The sequence below is a fragment of the Glandiceps talaboti genome, chromosome 11 (genome assembly GCF_964340395.1).
Source record: "Glandiceps talaboti chromosome 11, keGlaTala1.1, whole genome shotgun sequence".
Classification (NCBI taxonomy): Eukaryota; Metazoa; Hemichordata; class Enteropneusta; family Spengelidae; genus Glandiceps; species Glandiceps talaboti.
This window is the reverse complement of record NC_135559.1, coordinates 9,428,759-9,445,449: the sequence shown is the minus strand read 5'-3', so window position 1 is coordinate 9,445,449 and position 16,691 is coordinate 9,428,759. Positions and strand designations below refer to the sequence as shown.

The 16,691-nt window shown below is 36.0% G+C and overlaps 1 protein-coding gene across 3 annotated transcripts in view; it reads left to right on the top strand.

Annotated features, from left to right (window-relative positions):
* LOC144442301 (phosphatidylinositol 3,4,5-trisphosphate 5-phosphatase 1-like) overlaps positions 1–16,691 on the top strand; it is a 35,267-nt gene that overhangs the window by 3,939 nt on the left and 14,637 nt on the right. For 2 of the 3 annotated variants that reach the window (XM_078131613.1, XM_078131612.1), the window contains exons 2-15: positions 502–574; positions 2,832–2,979; positions 7,190–7,427; positions 8,507–8,597; positions 8,738–8,815; positions 10,232–10,357; positions 10,916–11,048; positions 11,523–11,617; positions 12,156–12,258; positions 12,856–13,052; positions 13,726–13,843; positions 14,275–14,371; positions 15,263–15,395; positions 15,979–16,078. In XM_078131613.1, coding sequence (XP_077987739.1) covers positions 502–574; positions 2,832–2,979; positions 7,190–7,427; positions 8,507–8,597; positions 8,738–8,815; positions 10,232–10,357; positions 10,916–11,048; positions 11,523–11,617; positions 12,156–12,258; positions 12,856–13,052; positions 13,726–13,843; positions 14,275–14,371; positions 15,263–15,395; positions 15,979–16,078 — 1,730 coding nt within the window. The remainder of the gene's footprint in view (positions 1–501; positions 575–2,831; positions 2,980–7,189; positions 7,428–8,506; positions 8,598–8,737; positions 8,816–10,231; positions 10,358–10,915; positions 11,049–11,522; positions 11,618–12,155; positions 12,259–12,855; positions 13,053–13,725; positions 13,844–14,274; positions 14,372–15,262; positions 15,396–15,978; positions 16,079–16,691) is intronic. The other variant, XM_078131614.1, reaches the window with a different exon arrangement.

The following is a 16,691-nucleotide window of genomic DNA, read 5'->3' as shown; positions in this document are numbered from 1 at the left end:
ATGTGTAATACAAGTCTCTGATGTTCCAACATGCTGAGCCAAGTGTTATTAATTTGTTTACTTTCCCTGTTTGCAACAGGTGTGTGTGTGTGTGGTGGGGGGGGGGGGGCATGGTCTGATGTCAGCAGTTGTATCAATACCAGAATACAATCGTAATGTCATAGAAGGTATACATTAACATTAATGGACATTGATTGTATGTTCCCAGGGAGTTGAGGAAGTATAAAAGGATCCTGTGCCACCATAGATCCGTGCCAGGAGTAATAATTGTAAAGCGCTCTCGGGCACAAAGTGGGAAAGCGTTACTAACATTACTATTATTATCATTAACATTATACATGTACTACAATACTCCTAGTTTATCCAAGGTTTTATGTAAATGTTTTACTCCAGTAAAATATTGTAAAAATCAACTTTTGCATCTAGATTTGTTGTTTTATGAAGTAAAATCAAACCACAATAAATTTATCTATAATGTTTTCTTTCTGTCTCTCAAAACAGGTACCAAGGAAAAATACACCAGTATAGGATAATGCCATCCAAAGTGGATGGAGGAACAGCGTTTATCATCAAGGTATGGGTTTCATTTGTAGATGAAAGTTAATATATAAAGTACACAATTTTGTACAATGAGTGATTCCCTACAGTATAGCCTGCTTGAAAATTTTATAAATTTATTGACCCAGACATAGAATTGTGTTTTCTTTAATAATCAGTATACTTCCTCAACTGTTACCTCCTGGGGAGCATCTAGACTGTATTGTATGTACAAAGTGCAAAAATTCACCACATAATAATCATGCCATACATTTGTCTGGCTTGATTGCACAATGCAAAAGTACTGATGGTCACCTGATGGTCACCTGATGGTCACCTGAGCAATTTCTCCAAAAATGTAAGATCAAATTAGTATTGTGTAGATTACTAGCTGGCTGTTCTTGTAATGTTTGACTGAATGACTTTTTAACCCTGAGTAAGTTATGGAAACAAACCAATTTATGCAAATTCTCTTTCTTTTCGCAAATTTTTTTGGCTCTGAATATGTGAATGAAAGTCACAAGGGGAAACACCTAAGTTTTGTGAAAGAGACTAATTAATTGTCATTTTCTTATCAATCGTTATAAACTTTTCTCTCAGAATGATTTTTATCACAGAACATCATCATTTCAGTAAATGCCACACTCCTGCCTACAAGCATGCATTGTATGTGTACACATTGTCACATGTGACCACAGGGAACCATGCAAGCAGACTCAAATTCGTGTTACATGTAGTTTCAATTTGTATATTTCAAAAGCTGAGCATGCAATGTGATGACATAAATAGCTTCTTTGTTCCAAGGACATTGTGGGTGTCTCTGTGTATCAGTTGTGGTGGCTGGTATTGTTTATATTTGTAATGAGTGGGCTGTTTCTTATCTATCTAATTTGTTGGTAGGGAACATAAAATGTGAATAATACACACAGTCATTTGGCAACACTTCGATATTTCTGCTTTAAGGCAAATTAGAAAAAGTATGTGTTTCTGATAACCCAACTGACCCTATTTTAATCCACCAGCCCTAAACGTTTTTTTTTTAAACATTTAAAACAAAAAGATAAGAACTTCTTTGTCTTCTTGACCTTCATGTACATCTGTTTTCTTTCCCCAGTGATGTTTGTACATATTTTATCAAACTATCACAGAAGGGGTATTCTGATAGACATTTCGTTTGTTTTGGGTTGAATCAATATTTTTCAAAACTAAAAACAATTAAAAAGGTAAAAATAAAATAAGGTAAAATGAAATAAAATCCTGGCCTACCTAATCTATTTTCTGAGGCCATGTTATCGGAAACGCACATTTATTTTTTTTCAGGTCTAAGTTATTTTGCTTGTCATGATGCCATGTTATACTAGTAGATGGAAAGAGTGCAAGCTAAATATGAATATGAACAAAGTTCTAGTTCATTTAGTGATGCTCCTTTGTAAAACAGGAGAATATATATGCCAGATTGTAAGTGATTCCATGTTGTGATAGTTTTTGTGAACATACATGTATGGTGTTTTTATTCTGATATGCCAAAGAAGGTGTCCATCAAAGGTGTCCAACAACAGAAGTATTGGACTATCTCAGCCTCGGGAGTGTCCAAACAGGGTTGTTTGTATGTACTGATATCTACCACATAATTGTACTCGAATATCCGTGTACTGCTCACCCTTGTCAACTACATAGGGCTAACCATTCATTGACGCGTTACTACAATGCTCCGTGTTATTGTGACATCCCAATACACAGTATCACAGTACAAGGATATTCGAGTACAATTATGCAGTAGATATTGGTACATACAAAACAACCGTGTTTCTGCTGGCGATGTTCCCAAGGCTGTGAGAGAGTCTACATAAATGTATAAACAAAGTTAGCAAGTGTATTCAGGAATTGGGAAAACATGTTGTGTAAATAAGAGACTATGATATAGACTGTAAGATACGTCATGTCGATCCACCCTCACTGAGCGGCTATTCTGCAAGTGATTGACTGATGTGTGAGGGCGCTCCATCACGACATTTATTTATTTATTTATCAGATAACCAACTGGAGCTAGTCTCATTTATAGGCTCCTTTGGTTCAGTGTTAGTGCAGGAGGAAACCAGAGTAACTGCATTGTACTGTAGTCAAACTGAACGACACTCTTCTTACTTACAGCGTGGTAAATTTAATCAAACCCTGAATGGGTTCGAACCCAAACCGCAGTGGTAAAAGGCAAGTGGTTTAACCACTCGGCCACCGACAACCCAAAAGAGTAATTTTTTAGTCTTTATGGATTTGTTTTGTTTTTATTGTAATAGGCAGTGGAAGGTGTCCAGCAACAGAAGTATACAAAGTTAGATGAACTAATTAAAGGTTATGGACATACCAACAATGGACTTGCCTGTGGTTTAACACATCCAGTAAAAGTAGTAAGAGATGATGATGATGATGATGACCAAGAATCAGGTAATTCAAAGTTTTAATCGTTTGATAACCTCATTCAGAGTTTTTTGTCCCTTCTCCTCTTGTACTCTATTGAGTGGTTTGTTACATCAAATGAAACTTAGTAAGAAATGATGATGGCCATGATCAAAAGTCAGGTACTAATGGATAGTGTGTTGGATTCACAATTTAGATTTTTACATTCCGCCCCACACACACCTCCACCCCTCCCCATCTTGTGGTTTGATACATCAGCTTATTATGTGTTTTTGATACATGCAGTGAAAGTAGTAAGAAATTGTGTTGACAATAACCAAGAGTCAAGCAGGAATAGAAAGTGTACTGAGTCAGATGATTGAAAGTTGTCTGGTACATCCACATGCACTCTAATCCCTAACCACCCTCCCCCACCCCACTCCCACCCCCTTGAGTTTAACCCAACTAGTGAAAGTAGTGGAAGTTGACTGACAACAATAACTAAGAATCAGGGAGTAGAAAGTTGACTACATTCACTATTCAGTTTTTATGCACCTTGACTCCTAACCCCCCCCCCCCCCCCCTCACTTCCTCACTTCATCACCCCCCCCCCCCCATCAACTCGTTGTTTAACACATCTCATGTGGTTTAACATCCCCACAAATATAGTTAGGGAATGATAGTTCTTCTACTCAAGGTGAATTATTGTCATTCCAACAAAATACAAGGAAATAGTTTGATAAATAACACTATCATTTAGTGAAGTGAGGGACATGTGTGTAATTAAGATGTCAGACATATTAGTAACAGGAAGTAAAGTGATGCAATCTATCACAGTATTAACTCTGATAGTCAAAGTATTGCAATCAGTCATTCTAAGCAACTAAACAATGAAATATGTATTTCCACGGAAGAGGAAGTAAGAAATATAACCACAAATATTGATTTGCCTCCCAGACCAAATAAATTGCAAAGGTTATGATATAAGTAGTTCAACTAGGGGTGAGGTCAATAGTTCAATGTTGGATAAAAATCTCAATTGCATAAATTAGTTTTGGGAACCATGGTTACTAGGGGAAGGGGGAGGGGAGGGGAGGAGGCTAGTAAAAAATGGTTGGATTTCTATACCTTGCCATTATTGATTGCTCAATAGTACATACAGTGTTAAAGTGTTTGTGTGTTATACCTGTTGTACATGTATTTAATGGTGTTAAGAGTTAAGTACACCCCTCCACCCCCCCTCCCCATCAGGAGTTAAGTACCCCTATATTTGGTAGATGTACAATATTTACAATTGCAGAGGAATCATGGAGGAAGGGAACTTGTTGCAAACAGGGAAAGTAAACAAATGAATTGGATTAATAACACTTGGCACAGCATGTTGGAACAGCAGAGACTTGTATTACATTTCATCATTTGATAAGAACAGTTTTATGGCCTCTTTATGTATACATGAAATACCAGGGGAACTGGAAATTTGTTTGTGAACCTGAACTATTATTTAAAGTGGTCATGAAACTGTTCTTATCAAACCATGAAATGTAACACAAGTTTCTGTACTTCCAACATGCTGTGTCAAGTGTTATTAATCCAATTCAGTTGTTTACTTTCCGTGTTTGTAATGGGTTTCGGGTCATCCACGGGCAAATGGCAGTTGTGTGATTCGTGACTTCTTGTATACTCTACTTAAACTATATACAAGTCTATCAACAATGAGTGTACCCTGAAGTGTGACAAGCTTTGTTATAGTACTTCTATTTATAGAATGATGTGTTTCCCATTTCCAGTCTTTAGTTCCTGCTATCGCTCATTTTTAGTACCCTGGTATAATCACAGTATAACGGTATGGATCATCCAGCTATATATTTCACTTACACTTCCTAGTCTAGTCTAGTCTAGTGTTATCCACATAGAATCATTCAGATCTCAGTGGTTTGGAGACCATGTTGGCATCCAGACTTTTCCTAGTCCAAATTAGAACTTTTCAGAATTTTTTTTTTTTTACAAAGGTGTTTGTACAAGTTTCGTACAGAAAAGTTCACACAGTTTTAAAGTTATTGTAATACTTTATGAAGCAGTAGTAAACAGTCATGGCCAAACCATATATAAAGATTGTTTTTGCTGGGAAGAGCTTGGTAAAATGTCTTCTTGAAAATGTTCCCCTAGGTGTTTGACATTCTATTGGACCTATCTGAAGACATTAATTTGAACTGATGCATGTGTGTCAGCATGAGCGGCATAGGTCCTCGTGAAGTTGCTGTATCACAAAAAACTACAACTGTGAAACTGATAGGCCGAACAGCGAGCTACATACGGTATACTGTGTTGCTTGCTGTTCGGCCTTGACACTGGCGTAGTTCTCTCTGATGTAGCAACTTCACAAACACCTGTGGTCAGAGGGTGTGAGCTGTCACTGGTAGCCAATTCTTTTGTATTATAAACTACATGTTACTGAGATATTACAAAGTTCACATAGTTGGGTCTGTTGTGTATTTATAATCATTCCTGTCAGAGTAACGATTCTAAACAGTTTAGTTTTGTTGTTAAACCATATTAGCTGTATCTGGTATATTATTTTTTTCGATCAGACAACCAACAATATATTCACTGAAAATTGCCAATGTATCAACAATTGGACACCAATTTGATTCATTTGTAAAATAATAGGTTGAAATCATGATCACATTGGCAGTATACTCTCTCACAGTGTCAGGAGCATCGCTATCAGAAATGGTTGTTTTTGTATGTACCGATATCTACTGCACAATTGTACTCAAATATTCTTACAAGTACTGTGTACCCTCATCGACCACATAGATATAACCATTCGTTGACGTGTTACTCAGGGCTTTGGGATAACACGGAGCATCGCAGTAACACGTCAACAAATGGTTATCCCTATGTGACAGATGAGGGCTGCACACTACAAGGATATTCAAGTACAATTGTTTTTGCTGGGAAGAGCTTGGTAAAATGTCTGCTTGAAAATGTTCTCATAGGTGTTTGACATTCTGTTGGACCTACCTATTCAAGTACAATTGTATGCAGTAGATAGCAATACTTACAAAACAGCCCTTTTAGCGATGCAAAGCTCCGAGGACTGTGAAAGAGTATACATTTGCAGGTGCAGAGTTTAGGGTGCCGACCAAAAAATCAATTTAATTTGGATTTATTACATACCATATTATGTGTGCAGCTACACAAATATGTTTACCCTACAGGTGATTCAATACTATTCAGAGTGTATGGTATTACCAGTAAGTCATTATCTAATAAAACAGTTTCAAAAAACATTCCAGTATCACTTAGTGCAGAAGTACCATGATATGGTGTGGTACATGTAACTTCAAATATTTGGATTCATATAGGTTTTTTTTTCTTTGTATCAAAGTAAACTGTAGTTCCACTGAAACACAAAATGGAAAATTAATACTTCAGTTGGATATAACAATAATGCTAATATATAACATGCCTTTCCTCCTGAGAGTTCAAGGCACTCACAATTATTACCCCTGGCACAGGTCAATGACAGCAAAATGGCCATTTATACTTCCTCAACTCCCTAGACAGTATACAATCCATTGCAGCCTCTATATAAGTCCATAGGATTACACCACTCACATTGCAAACATCTATCCTATGAGGTCCCCAATTATACAGCTGGGTTGACTGAGGCACAGTAGTGGTTCAAATCTTGCTCAAGGACTTTAGCCACTCAGAAACAAGGAAACAGCAGCGATGGGGCTCGAACCTGAAACCCACAAATTCCAAGCTGACCATGCTATCCATTTGCCAAGCATGACTCCATAAAATTATGAAAATTTAAAAAAAAAAAAGAAAACACAACAAAATTTGATAATTTGGGAACTTTGGACTGGAAACTGTAAGTCTTGTTAACTCTATGATTTACAGCAAATTAGAACTTTGACCAACACACACAATATAAGTTAGGAACATTCCACTTCAAAATGCTATCTTGTTCACAGAACTGACAGTGTAAATCTTTGTACAGTATACTTCAGTCGTTGTCAACAAATGACCCTTTATACAGAACCTGTGACCTTACGGACACATTAGCCTAATACTCGTACGACGTAATACGGTCAAATGTACGTGGATGTTTATATCACCCACCATCTCTGTGTTGATGTTTTGTAAGCCAAGATCAAGAATGTTTTCTTTCGCAGCTCATTTAGAATGCTTGGGGTTTTGTGTGTTGGATTTTCACTTTGTCAGTTTCAATTCTGTTTCTTTATAGATGATGACGATGAAAAAATGGCAAGGGAAGGAAAGCTGTTGTATGAAGAGACGGTGAAACAGTTTCAGAATCGGTTATCTCAACTCAGATTGACTGACATGGACAACACGTTTGCTGATAACTTGAAATCTTATATATCAAATGGACTTATGAAAGACATTGAATGTGTACAGTGTGGTGCCAATAACATTCCTCAGTTACATCACTTGATAGCTAAGTCAGCCAGAGACTTTCAAAAGTAAGTCTATAACTAAGTCATTGTGCAGTGTGGTGCCAGATTCTAAACTCCTGGTAACTGTATTTTCTAGTTAATTCATTGCACATCATGGTGCCATATTCTGACCTAAGTCATTTCCATATTCCTTAGCTAAGTCATGGAAGTATAACCCCACTTATATATACTTCCATGCCTAAGTCATTGTGTCAACAAGGTGCCAGATTCTAAACCAAGTAAGCTTCATTTTTGCTCACAGACTCATTGTGTGAACATGGTCCCAGATTGTAAACCAAGTCAGTTCCAAATTTTCTCAGCTAAGTCATCGTGTCAATATGGTGCTATATTCTAAACTAAGTCAATTCAAGCATTTACCTTTCCAGGGGCTAACACATGCTGATAGTTAGTGCCAGCCTGGTGTTAACATAGTTGGTACAGATATTGTGGCTAGCACTTGCTGACATTAAAGGTGTCACTTAGTGCCAGCCTGGTGCTAGCCCTGAGCTAGCCTGATGTATAACATGGCTGGTATATACAGGCATTGACCTTTCTAGTAGCTATCACATGCAGGTATTAAAGATGTTAGTGCCAGCCTGGTGTTAGCACGGAGCTAACCTTTTGTTAACATAGGGCTGGTGCAGACATTAACCCTTCTTGTTGCAAAATGGTGAGGTGTTAGTGCCAGCCTGGTGTTAGCACGGAGCTAGCCTTTTGTTAGCATAGGCTGGTGCAGAAATTAACCCTTCTTGTTGCAAAATGGTGAGGTGTTAGTGCCAGTGGAATGTTAAAATTTGTCTAACTTGGTGTTAACATTGGACTGATGCAATTATTAACCCTTTCAGTTGTTAACACATGCTGGTGAGATGTTGTGTTAGGCCAGTCTGGTGTTAACACCATTCTGAATCCTGTATTAGCACTGAGCTAGCTAGACCAATGCCAGCCCAATTGAAAAGTGGTTCGTGAGGTGCTATTTTACATTGTTAATTCAGTTATTTTAGTGAACCATCCCAATTCCAACCCTGGCGAAATCTGTACAGTTTTCTTTTTTCAGATAAATGACACACAGTACATGTAAAATATTAATGTTTTTATTTTCATTTCAGACAAATGGAAATTTTTTTGGCGAAACTAGAGATTATTAATAACTTATTTGATGAAAATAGAATTGTCCTTTCGAGGTCAGAAGAGACCAAGGTAAGTTTATCTCAGATCTGTTGTGAATTCTTGATATCATTTCGGGAGAATAAACCATAGATGTTAACAAAAAATTCCTTTCAGCAGTGTTTCTGTTTTCATACAGATATTTAACAGACTGTGTGTTTTCTTCTTTGTAGTCAAAGGTACCAGAGTTAGATGGATTTCTAGACAAATTACCAGACTGCAGAAAATCAGTGCGAGATTTAGAAAAACAGGTAATATACTGAATTGCGTACAACTCAGTTTTGTTCAGTAATATTCTGTTCTGCTTTAGTATGTTCTGTTCTGTTGTAGTATGTTCTGTTCTGCTCAGTACTGTCCTCGTTCTTCTCTTCCCCTTCCATCCCTACACCTCTTGTCCTTTCACTTCCTTCCCTCCACACCTCCATTCCGTTTCTTGCTCCCACTTTCTCTTCCCTCCATTCCTTTCTTTCCTCTTCTCTCTCACCTCCCCTCCTTTATTGTCCCACCTCCCTACCACTCCCCTCCATTCTCCCCATCTTCCCACCATTCCCATTTCCTTCCCACATCCACACCTTCCTCTCTCTTCTCTCATCTTTCCCTTCCCTTCCTCTCCCTTACTTTCCATTCCTCCCTCTTTCATTCTCCCTCCCTATAATTCCCCTCTCCTTATCATCTTTATTGATGTGGGTTTTTTTCTCCATTTTTAATGAACATGTTTATTTTAATAAGTATTAAGGTTAGCATGTTTTGTGGAGTTTTGTTTGTTTGTTTGTTTGTTTGTGTGTGTGTTTGTTTGTTTGTTTGTTTGTTTGTGTGTGTGTGTGTGTGTGTGTGTGTTTGTTTTGTTTTGTTTTGTTTTGTTATGTTTTGTGGAGTTCATGAAATAAGGATTGTAATATAAAAAGTAAACCTTAATAAGACATTAACTGTAAAATAATTTCCAAAAAAACAAACAGTTTGTCCAGAGATATCTTACCAGTTGAAAGAAACCTTGTAAACAAGCAGGAAAGGAAACTTATTAATAACTAGTTATTGAATTGAAATTTATTTCCCACAAAAGTGATGAACAGACAAATGAGAAGTAAAACATTTACATCCAAAAAAAGAAAACGATTGAAAGTTGAGGAAGGGTGGGGGGGGGGGGGGGGACTAGAAAATAGTTTTGATAAAACTAATCAAGCCTAGCCACTAGATTTCAAGAGTGTCAATTGCATATCAAACTGTGGTGACTGTGGTTGTTCAAATTAAATAACACTACATACAAAATCTGAAACTTCTAAAGGAAAATAAATTATTAATAACATGATGGAGAGTATATTGTTCATAGTTCCAAGAATCAATCGGACAGTACAAGTTCCAAAGTAACTATATTGTACTATACTAATAAACACATTATGGTGATGGGATCGTTCCATGACAACTGTTATGTGCCAACTATTTTCTTTCTTTCCCCTCTTTTGTAACATAATTTACCAATTTATTTGTAAATGGTTAGTATATTTTGATTCTGGGAAATCAAAGCAATATCATCTCTGTCCTGCTACCTCATTTCCCTCATCCTCCCCTCCCCTTTATTACCCCATATTATAGTTTGATTTCCTCTACTCCTCCATCAGCTGTTGTTCAAATGTTCACACATGCCATTCTTATTCTACTTTGATTCCCAGGCCTTGAAATCTCTACAGGAAGTCTGCAAGTCCTATGACATTTCACAGGAAGAAGTTCCTTCATCTCCTGTGAAAAAGACACCTTCACCATGCCGGACATCAGCAATACCACCCATAACATTTGAAGTAAGTTGAGAAAAATGGAATTTGTAGTCAAAAAGTTACTGAGTGTTAGCACCAAAGCTATTAAAGTAGATTGTTACTACTATTACATTGCCCACCTTTGAAAGCTGCACTAGCTGCAACTGGAATTTTTTTTTTTGAAGATGATGCAAATATTTACATATCTACACTTTTGTAAATATAGGCCAAACAAGATGGTGACCACATCTATTCTCATTTAAATTAAGTCAAAGGTGAAGAAGTGAGTTGATCATTTACATGTCTATTCTGATTCAGATTTTTGTCAAAGTGAAGGATTCACGCCAATCAAGATGAAACTGATCATTTACATATCTATTGTCGTTTAAATTTAGGTCAAGGATTCAAGCCAATGAAAATAAAACTGATCATTTACATATCTATTGTCGTTTAAATTTAGGTCAAAGGTGAAGGATTCACGCCAATCAAGATGAAACTGATCATTTACATATCTATTCTCATTTAAATTTAGGTCAAAGGTGAAGGATTCAAGCCAATCAAGTGAAGCTGATCATTTACATATCTATTCTCATTTAAATTTAGGTCAAAGGTGAAGGATTCAAGCCAATCAAAATGAAGCTGATCATTGATATGACATATGGTACACTTCAGATAATGAAATCCAATAGAGATAGCAGGGATGATAATGCTACATATGTTTACAACCATGACAAAAGTAAGTGTGATCTGTTTGCAACCACAACAAAAGTGTTTGCTGCTTATTCATGTATATCTTGAAGTTGTGAGTTCATTGCTAATGAATATTAAGTAGAGGATGTGTGAGTCATCATCCCTGGCATGTAACCTTAGTCTTAGACTCATAGCAATAACGGTAGCAGTGTTTTGTAGTGTACTTTTGTCTTATACTTGTAATAAGTGTGCCAGTACTTTTTTAGCTAGCGCCCCCAGTGGTCAAAGTGTACAATTTTTGTCTTTTTGCAGAAGTATAGAAATGAACCTTATGCCCTTTCTCAGAAGATGATTTATAACATCAGGTTTCATAGTAGAATTTATATTTTATTGAAAGATAACCTTTTGAGAATGCTCTGACGACTCTTTGATTCATCATCAAATGTACTAAAATCTGTCAAATATACCCAAAAAAAGAAGACGTTGTTTTATATTCCACTGACAATTTTTTTTTTTACAGTTTTACAGCTTGTCAAATCTCGATCAAACAATACCAAACTCATTGTAAAGGTGGAAGGCAGTAAAAGGAAAGAGTTTGCATTTGAAAATGTCAAGGTAACATCAATGTTATGTCATGTCATGTTATGTTATGTTAATTGTTATGTTATGTTATGTTATGTTATGTTATGTTATGTTATGTTATGTTATGTTAGATGTTATGTTATGTTGTTTTGTTATGTTATGTTATGTTATGTTAGATGTTATATGTTATGTTATGTTATGTTATGTTAGATGTTATATGTTATGTTATGTTATGTTATGTTAGATGTTATATGTTATGTTATGTTATGTTATGTTAGATGTTATATGTTATGTTATGTTATGTTATGTTAGATGTTATATGTTATGTTATGTTATGTTATGTTAGATGTTATATGTTATGTTATGTTATGTTATGTTAGATGTTATATGTTATGTTACGTTATGTTATTTTGTGCTCTGCTATATTATGTTAAATCACGCCAAATTCACTACATCAGATTTTAATCAGATTGGGAACAAAGTGCTTTATTTCATATGTTGATAAACACAGTGTGTTGTGTTGTGAGCTTTTGCCAATCCCAAATGTATGTATGTTTGTTTTTACTCACAGAAAAGGGAGACATTTTGTCAGCTTGTACAACAAATGAAAAATATCCATTCTCACAGTAACGATATAGATCAGTTGTCGTTATTTATTGGTTCCTGGAATATGGGTAAGATACAATTTTATCTCATTAATCATTGCAAATTATTTACACATACTCATTGTTTTTGCTAAGGTTGGAGAACCCCCAGTAACAGAAAGGAGGTTAGCAGTAATTTGGTATGCTAAAGCTGAATAGTATCCCATAATATAGGATAATTTTGTTGACGTAGAACCATTGTGTAGAACCACTGGGCAACTCAGGTAGATTTCACACTCTAAGCACTTTTAACAAAATTACTGCTAAGAGACCCCTTGTGAAATAACTGAGCATCTCGGGTAGATTTTACCTGCTCACCACCCTGAGCAAAAACACTGCTTTTTCTGCAATACTGGGCCACTGCTAAGACAATCACAGAACATTGAATGTGAAACCATAATCAATTTTGTGTTTCTTGGCAATCGTGTGAAAATAGTATGAAGTGGTGTTTATTATAATATTAATAGTGTGTTGGAACAGTGAGAAGACTGCAGGCATGGCTCTAGGAACCTCAGTGTCATGAGAGTGTATACACAAGCATAGCATTTTCACAATGAGATCCCTTATTACTGTGAAATCTGCTCAAATCTCTGTTTTAACATAGCAATCTATGTTATATTCCTTTAGGCGATGCCATGCCAAACAACAAGATGCAATCCTGGTTCCGATGTGAGGGCTCCGGCAAATCCCTGGATTCCAACGTCGGAATGATGCCACATGATCTGTATGTTATCGGTACACAGGAAAGTTCACTGTCAGAGAGAGACTGGGTCAACAAATTAAAGAAGGAACTTCTTGCAACTGTCAATGTGGAATTTAACACCGTAAGTGTATCATTTTTCACTGTTAATACCTCATTTTGTACACCCTTTTATTTTGCAGAATAAAACCATTGCAGCAGATTTCAACATAATTTACCTCATTGTTTTAATAGTACAGTTTAACTAACTAAGCATTCTGGTCTAAATATAGAATTTGATTGCTAGAAATTAAACAGAATATTGTTGATAAAAACAAGAAGAATATGTCACATTTTGGACGATCTAAAAGTGAAAAAATGGGCTCTGTACAGTGAGTGTCTGGGGGTTGAGTATACACTCTTGAGGAATAGTTCTCTAGTGCATAACCTACATGTATGTATAAAGCATACAACCCAGCACACCAAAGTAAAGTATTTTGTGCATATACCATAATCGTTTTATAGCATCCATATCAAATGTCAAAGTATACTGTTTCATTTGCTAATTGACCATATTAGAAAGGCCACATGTAACCTTGTAAATAAACCAATTGAAACAGTATACTTTTACACTTGATAGGAATGCTATAAACGAGTGTAGCACATAGAGAAAGTGCTTTACTTCAGTGTTACTCGTTGTATTTTGTGAAAAAAGATCACATGTGTAGTTTTTGATGTTAACTTCATAGATTGTTACTGCCACACAGCATGTATATTTAAGAATAGAGATATTGATATACATGATGTCATACTTTCAGATAGCAGTGTGCTCACTTTGGCAAATGAGGTTGGTGATATTGGCAAAACCTGAACATATTCATAGAATAAGCCATGTTGAGCAGTCCACAGTGAAAACAGGCATTGCCAATACACTGGGTAAGTTATGAAGTATCTGCTTGTATTATATCCTTGCTTTGTTGTATGCAAATGCGTATGTGCTTTTTCAGCCATATTGAATTTCCCACAATCCTTTGTCATGTCAAAGGTCAGAAGTTACAGATTTTGTTATTTGTTTCATTTCTGATGTTAAAGTAATAAGCCATGTTGAGCCATCAACAATAATTAACAAAGCATAGCAAAAGCTCAAGATCGTGTACAATGTAACTGCTGGTGCTATTGACCTCCCATATGCAAATGAATGTTCTGTGTCAACCATCTTGAATTCCCCACAATCCTTTGTCATGTCAAAGGTCATTGAACCACCATACTAAATCAGATTTAAATTTGTTTGTGTCCAAAAAGAAGTCTTCTCAGAGGTGCCTAGAATCGTTGGTTATGTCTTACGATTTTTGTATGTTAACATTTAGGCAACAAAGGAGGAGTAGCAATTTCCTTCCATTTCAATGGTACTTCAATGTGCTTCATCAACTCACATCTTACATCAGGCAATGAAAAATGTGTTCGGTAAGCTTCTTTTAACTTTCTGCCATCATACTTGTGATAATAATTATAGAATAGTCTAATTGTGTGAAATTTAGTACGTAATTGCTAGCCAGTAGTTTCAGCAAGTAGTGAGCCCTCTGGTGGCCATTCTGTTATATATCTTTGTTGGTGGTCGGTATGTAGGGCTACATGCCAGTGTCTAGACCGATCTGCAGCATCTGGCACGATCGTGGCTGTTATGTGAACGACAAGACCCCTTAGAGGTTGTTTTGTCTAGTCATAATGTTCAACATAGCATTACATGGTATTGTATAGACTAATACTAGGGTAGGAAACTATATAGACTGTAAGGTAGTACTTTGGACTAGTGTCACAACATGTTGATACAACAGTGATAAGCTATTGAATGGACGTTAGTTCAGTTACAGTCTCAGTAAGGAGGCGTCTCTGAAAACTAGTTTATTTAGAGTTCCATAAACTTGCAGTGTTGTTTTGGGACTTCCAATGTTTACACTATCTTGATCACAGGGTGATTAGAATCACACAACAGAGGAACCACTATCACCCACTTATGTAATCTACCACATTGATGATCAATAGATTTAGTTTGCATCTATCTTAGTAAACAGAATGCATGCTGGATTACCAGTGTCCTACATCATGTCGCGCTGCCATCACCAACCCGCTTTATGAAAGGGTGGACTTGATGTGTGAGGGCGCCCCATCACAGCACACCTGTCAGACTATAAATTACAGTATACACATCTCAATACACTTTAATAATCAGAGGAATTAGTATACAACAAAATTGCTAACTCTCAAAAAAAGAAAATTTGTTCATACTAACTTGTCTAAAGTTACTGTAAGCATCATTTCTAGTTGTTGATTATTCATTTATGTTTTTCTGTGAAGGCGGAATCAGAATTACTTTGACATCCTGAAAGGTTTACAGCTTGGTCAGAAAGACCCGTATGAAATTAGCAGTGCATTCCATTATTTGTTTTGGTTTGGAGATCTCAATTATAGACTTGATGGAGATGTACAGGTAAGTTTACAACTAGTAACAGCCAACTAAAGCATTTTCTCTACTTGTTACAATCGTTTATATCATACATATCAAGTATAAAAGTATACTGTTACATTTGCTTTAATTATCAGCCTAGTATGTGGTGTCTCTCAATGTAATCAATCTGTAAACAGTGTTACCAGTACAAATCACAAGTTAGTCATAAAAGATATAAGCTGATAACAGCTGATCTCGTCCCATTTTACTGTACACAAAATGTCTTCACTGATGTAAGTTATCTTCTTTCAAAATAAATGATCACTGTGATATTAGAATTCCATGAATACTTTCTGTATATCAGTTGGTGTCAATGCCTTGAAAAAAAAAAAAAAATCTCCCCCCCCCCCCCAATTTTTTTTTTAAATCTTGTTTTTCAGTAAATATTTATGGAATTGGAAATTTAGTTTAGTCCAGAATTATAGAGAGGGTCATAATGTTGTGCCACTATTGATCTGTGCCAGAGGTAATAATTATGAGCGCCTTGAGCTCTCAGGAGAAAAGGTGCATTAGAAATTCACATTATTATTATTATATAATATTTATTTTATTATTATTATTTTAGGGTATTTTGAGAGCCATATGTGAAAAAAGATATGATGAACTCTTGAGAATGGATCAGTTGAAGAAAGTACAGCACCGTGAGCAAGCATTCACAGGATTTGGTGAGTTGGAATTTATTGCCACATTATTGCCAGATATTACTGTGGAAAGCCAGCTTTCAGGTAAACTTTTGTCCAACGTGGTAAATTACACAAGTGAAAGTGATGCTTAATTTGGTTATGTGGATATAGTCACCTTGTAATCAAGATTGTGTAAAAATCAAACTTTTAAATGTGTACTCTCTTGCCTACCAGGTGATGTTATTATTTTTCATCGCAAAATTTACTGGTATTGTTTGTTGCTAAGGGCGTGGTCATGATTGCTAGGGCTAATTGTGTCAACAAGATTTGAGCAACATCTGCACAATGAAACGTTTAGAAACATCTCAGCAAATTTCAGCCCCATCGCCCAAGTATTTTTTTGAGATACAAGTTTTTGATCATAATTCACATTTTTACACCTAATTTGTATATCGTTGATAAGATCAAATGCATCCCCATTAAATTTCAGCCCAATCTGCTCAGTAGTTTTGGAAATAAACTTCTATGAAAGTAAATGCTGAAGAAAACCTCACTCTCAGAAATACTGCCCTACTAGACAAATGACATCTACCTTGTCTTTTCTTGGAAACTATAGAGAAATTTTCAAAAAGTTGTAGACTTGCAGATTTACCAT